The sequence below is a fragment of the Penaeus vannamei genome, chromosome 4 (genome assembly GCF_042767895.1).
Source record: "Penaeus vannamei isolate JL-2024 chromosome 4, ASM4276789v1, whole genome shotgun sequence".
Lineage (NCBI taxonomy): Eukaryota > Metazoa > Arthropoda > Malacostraca > Decapoda > Penaeidae > Penaeus > Penaeus vannamei.
The window spans coordinates 21887103-21892102 of NC_091552.1; the positions used below are offsets into that span (position 1 = coordinate 21887103).

A 5000-nucleotide genomic window follows, 5' to 3' on the forward strand; every position below is an offset into this window, starting at 1 on the left:
ACATACATTGAATGGGAACTTCAGAAGAGTCCATAATGTTACATATTTGTCTCTGACAGTGAACATTATGATTTGGAAAGGGATTTCATGGATTTATGCATCAACTGACCATTTTGGATCAAAAGTCAAACACACACAAAAAAAAAGTAAAAAAAAAAGTTAATTCTTGTGGTGTGCCAGAGATTCTTGTAAGAAAACATGTTTTCCTTTAAATAATTTTGTTTATAGTGTCCTGCAATGGATGTGGAGTTGACATTGAAGATGTAAGACAAAAATGTATTTTATAGCACCCTTCTGGAGAAGCATAGGAGGAGGAGGAAGAGCATAGCTGACTATTCTGGTGTCACACTGTAGAGATGAATCAGTATCTGTGGAAAATAATGCTTCTTTGCTTGTTTTGGATCCATTGTTTAAAAGGAAATACACTGATCACCATTGAAAACATAAATGATACATAGTAAAAACAAAGAATTGATTGATATAGTGAGTGACTGTTCTTAAATAGATGTATGTAAAATTTCTTAAGGCTGTGTAATAGAAATAGAGTATTAACCAATAAAGGAAATTCATTATTTATGTTATGTAAAAGTTCATCACTTGTAAGCTATATTCACAGATATCTTTGTTTTCTGGATGGAACTTCAGTCTAAATCCTCATTTTCCACCCATAAGTGGCTGAGTTGTAGATGCATATCAAATCTGATTTAAACATGACAAATACAAATTAGCATGAAATATTTCCTTCTATGTTATCCCAGTAGTCAGCTATTCAAAAACATAAAATTTCCCCATTCTCTACAATTTTGGCTCCAGCACATACATTATCCCATGAATAGGCAAAAAATTAACTTGAAGCCTATTTTTGAATAGCTGTAGCTCCTAGATCACTGCAGTAATGGCCAAACATGCAAATGACTGTTTGTCATACATAAGAGGCCCAACTTGTGTGGTATGGGTGTACATGTCACCTGGAAAGCAGTCCAAAAGCATTTGTGCTGACAGGTGGCATGTCATACATGCCACCTATCATCTGTAAATTTTCCACAGGAGAGCTATATCCACATCCGTATATCCTTTCTTTCTACAGGTCTCCCTAGCATGCGAGTTGAGAAAACCACTTTTCGTACACGAAAGAGACGCCCATAAGGAGGTGCTGGAGGTGTTGGGGAAATACAAAGCACGTCTTCCTCCTGTGGTGATTCACTGCTTCACAGGGGATGCCACACAAGCAGCTGCCTACCTCAAAGAAGGATGTTACATTGGTCTTACAGGTGGGAGGCTTTCTCTGCTTTCTTCTACGGAAATGTTGAACTGTAGAATTGTAATAGTATATGTTTTATTTTCCCATGTATGTGTACTTTTCTTTTTTCCTATTAGACTATTTATTTTCATATATCTGTTTTTGTAGGCTATGTATGGAAAGACAAATCTGAGGATGGTGTAAGGAGAATTTTAGAAGATGGAGTAGTCCCACTAGACAGACTCCTTGTTGAAACTGATTCGCCATTCATGTACCCCAATACTCGTGCCTCCAAGCTACCTCCATATGTCAAAGAGGCACTCACGGAAAGGTAAGGAACTGGTTTATAATGTATGCACATATTTTTTCATACTCTTGTGAATAAAGATTGCAAAACATAGATATATGACAGACAGTACTGAACTAGCCTTACACAGCATCACAAATAACCACTTGATTGCAATGAGCCAGCTGTAGTGCCAACACAGTGGTTTAGGCACCTCATCTTCTATGGGTTCAATTTGTTGATTTTCTAGTACTATATATAAAAATCCTGTATTACCCTTAAATGCTAGGAGTGACTGTAGATCGTTATGATTAGCTTTCCACTAATCAGTCTTTTTTTCACAGATCTTTGACGTTTCTTCACCGATACTGCACCTTCCAACGCAACGAACCTTGCTCTCTGCCAGTAACTATTGAGATGATTGCAGCTTACATGAAGAAGAAATCTGAGCAAGTAGCTCTCCAAACAACCTTCAATGCTTTAAAGGTGTTTGGTTTGAGCACATGAGAAACTGGCCTCTAATAACTTTTTTTCTTTCAAATTCAAAGATCAATAGTACTTGGTGTACTTTTGCTCTGTTACTTGAAACAGTTATGTGAAAGATATACCATGTTTTTCCTCCAAAAAGAAAAGATTACAGGTAAAGTCTTAGCCCACTTGCTCTACAATTGGGTTGCTTCCTTTTTCATATTTCTTTTGTTCTTTCTCTCTCTTCTCCTTCTTTTTTTCACCCACAACAAAGAAGACTTTTTCACCAATGCATTTTGGGGGTGTGGCTTCCATGTGATGTTTATCGCTTAATGTAGTTGCTAATGAAATCAATTCAAGTCTTACCAAAGCACTTGTTGATTTGCAATCTGTGACATAAAAGCTTTTTCTATTTCCATATTGTCAAGGGCTCTATCAGAGCAATAGACCATATAGAGTGTCACATTCATGCAGCTCATTTCTTTATGTATATGATTTTTTTCTTATTATAGAATCAAAGATTTTGTACCTTCTGGCAAGGTCTGCCTGCTTGTAGCAATTTGAGTATATCCCAAGATTATCACTTGGTTCCACAATTCTGCATGGTGGATAACAGAGAGGTAATTGTGTGACAACTATCACATGTTCTAGTTAATTATTAAGTTGCATCACAATATTACCATTAGATGATTGGTCTTATCCTTTTGTGCTGCCAGTTCGAGAATATAACATAGTGCTGGTATTATTATGGACTTTGACTGCAGCTTATACATCAGTCTGTGCTAGTAATACTTTTCATTATTGAGGGTAAAGTAATCAAACCCCCCACCGTCTCAGACACCATTTCTGTGGATGTGGATGGGTCTTTGTCATGCTAGAGCAGTAGAAGAGAATAAAGTGTTTGCAGCTCTAGGTGGTATGAAAATCACTTGCAACAAGTGTATGGTTAGAATGTGTTTTTTGTGTGCTATGGTAGTCAGAACCCAAGCTGCAAGATGACAAAAATAAAAAATGAATAAATGAAAATTTTAATCCATTCACAATAACAGTATAATGTATCCAAATTGATTTTTTTAAAGATAAAAAATCCTCAAAAGTTTTTAATTGATTTATATAATTTATTTTTTGAAATATCAGTCTTGTATTAGATATGCTTTACTTTGTAATCTAAAAGGAATTTAAGATTGTGATAAGTGATGGTGCTTCTTATGTGATGTTACTGTTGGTATCATAGTTTGATAATGACAAATGTAAAAGTGCCTAAACCAAAATTATATTTCTCAGTATTAGTGTTTTTTTATATCATGCATTCAATGTATGTGTATATATGTTTGGGGTCAGTAGGCTTATTTATTTGATGAGATTATGTAGCAAAAATTCTTTATTTTTTATATTTCTGTTTGTTTAGACTGTTTGTTTATATATATATTTTTAGTTTCTTTGAAAAGTATGATATGATTAGTAACTTTATTTTATTTTTTATTGTTAATAACATTATTTTTTTCTTCTTTTTTTAGGTCAGATTCTTATTACTCCTTTTTTAAACATATTATTTGTTTATTTTTGGACTGTTTTTTCTTGTTTATTTTTTATCAGTTTATTTTGATTTATGGCATATATATTTTTTCTTATTCATTTAATTATTTGTTTATTTTTATTGAATAATTTATTTCTTTTAGCAAAAATACCATTCTTTGGAATACCAAACTCTAGTCTATGCTTACCTTATTTTCTTCATGACAAAGCCATTTCTCATAATAAGACTATATCGGTGTTCCTTCTCTTCTTTTTCTGTCTTTTACTTTATTTTACCCATAGTTTTTATTAATTTCTCTGGATCATGTTTTTTCACCAATGCCTTATATTGGGTCAGTTAATTTGCTGTCTCTTGAACATCTAAACATATTGATATAATATTTTTTTTGTGTATATACCTCAATTCAAATTATACTTGGCTGCTTTCCCCTTTTTTTATATATATATTTTATGTGCTTGAGTTTAAAGGACAGTATCCCTTGTTTTTTTTCTATTCTTTTAAATTTAAGATAGACTTAAAGTCATGTTCTTTAAGTTTATGATTTCTTTTAATAAAATAGGTGATGAAATATAAACTATTTCAATTCTGATGATTTTATAAGTTATAAACAACCTGTTTCATAGGAATTGCTTTGACTCTTTTTGATCTGAGTGAGGGAATAAAGAGTTTGCAGTTTGAGCAAGTTTATCATTATTAACTTTATCTACATTATATATCCCTTCTTGGGAAACTGGGTATTCATAAATGTGCTGATTTGACAATGGAATAAGATGACAATTGCTTTAAAAAGTGAAAGAGCAAATGAAGAATAACAATGTCAACTCCTGCTGATATTAGCTTCTGTATTAGAACTTACATAGCTACAGTTATCTGGAAGTCTGAAAGCCACTTGTAATTGCAAACATATTTATTTTTGTGTTTTTGCTATAATGAGCTTTAATGCAGTATCATTTTTCATTCTCATACCCCCTCTTTTGCTATCAATTCTCAAACTTACAACAGACCTATTCATTATACATATCTTTGTATTTAGCAATGTGCTGACTAGTATTACATTGAAAGCACATACAGGACATCTATATACACATTTCTTTTTTTCATAGGTTTAAGTTTTATGGAAGCATCCATTTAGTGTGCAAGAAGATAGATAATTTGTTTTGTTTTCTCTTGCTTAGTCATTGCTTACTGTATTGTTCATTTTGATAGTCAATGTCAGTGACTTGATTTTTGTGGACCAGATCATGAGATTTCAGTAATCTCTATAGGTCCTCTACACCTTTCATATGAGTAACAGCCTTTTAAGTTGTTTTTTCTAAATATGATTGCTAGTTTCATATTCCATGACTTGTAAATTGCAAGTGTTTTCTTCCTGTTTTCAATTTGAACCTCTGTGATCCAGATATTGAATTTTCTTTTGATTTGCCTGTTTAGTCTTTATTTATTTATTTTTTTTATATCAGTTTGTCATG

At 32.6% G+C, this 5000-nt stretch overlaps 1 protein-coding gene across 2 annotated transcripts in view; it reads left to right on the top strand.

Moving 5' to 3' along the window:
* The window catches only part of LOC113800055 (3'-5' ssDNA/RNA exonuclease TatD), an 18593-nt gene extending 14384 nt beyond the window's left edge, over positions 1-4209 (top strand). For both annotated transcript variants that reach the window (XM_070120859.1, XM_070120860.1), the window contains 3 exons: positions 1088-1271; positions 1409-1571; positions 1871-4209. In XM_070120859.1, coding sequence (XP_069976960.1) covers positions 1088-1271; positions 1409-1571; positions 1871-2033 — 510 coding nt within the window. In that variant the 3' untranslated portion in view covers positions 2034-4209. The remainder of the gene's footprint in view (positions 1-1087; positions 1272-1408; positions 1572-1870) is intronic.
* The last annotated feature ends 791 nt before the right edge of the window (positions 4210-5000 follow it).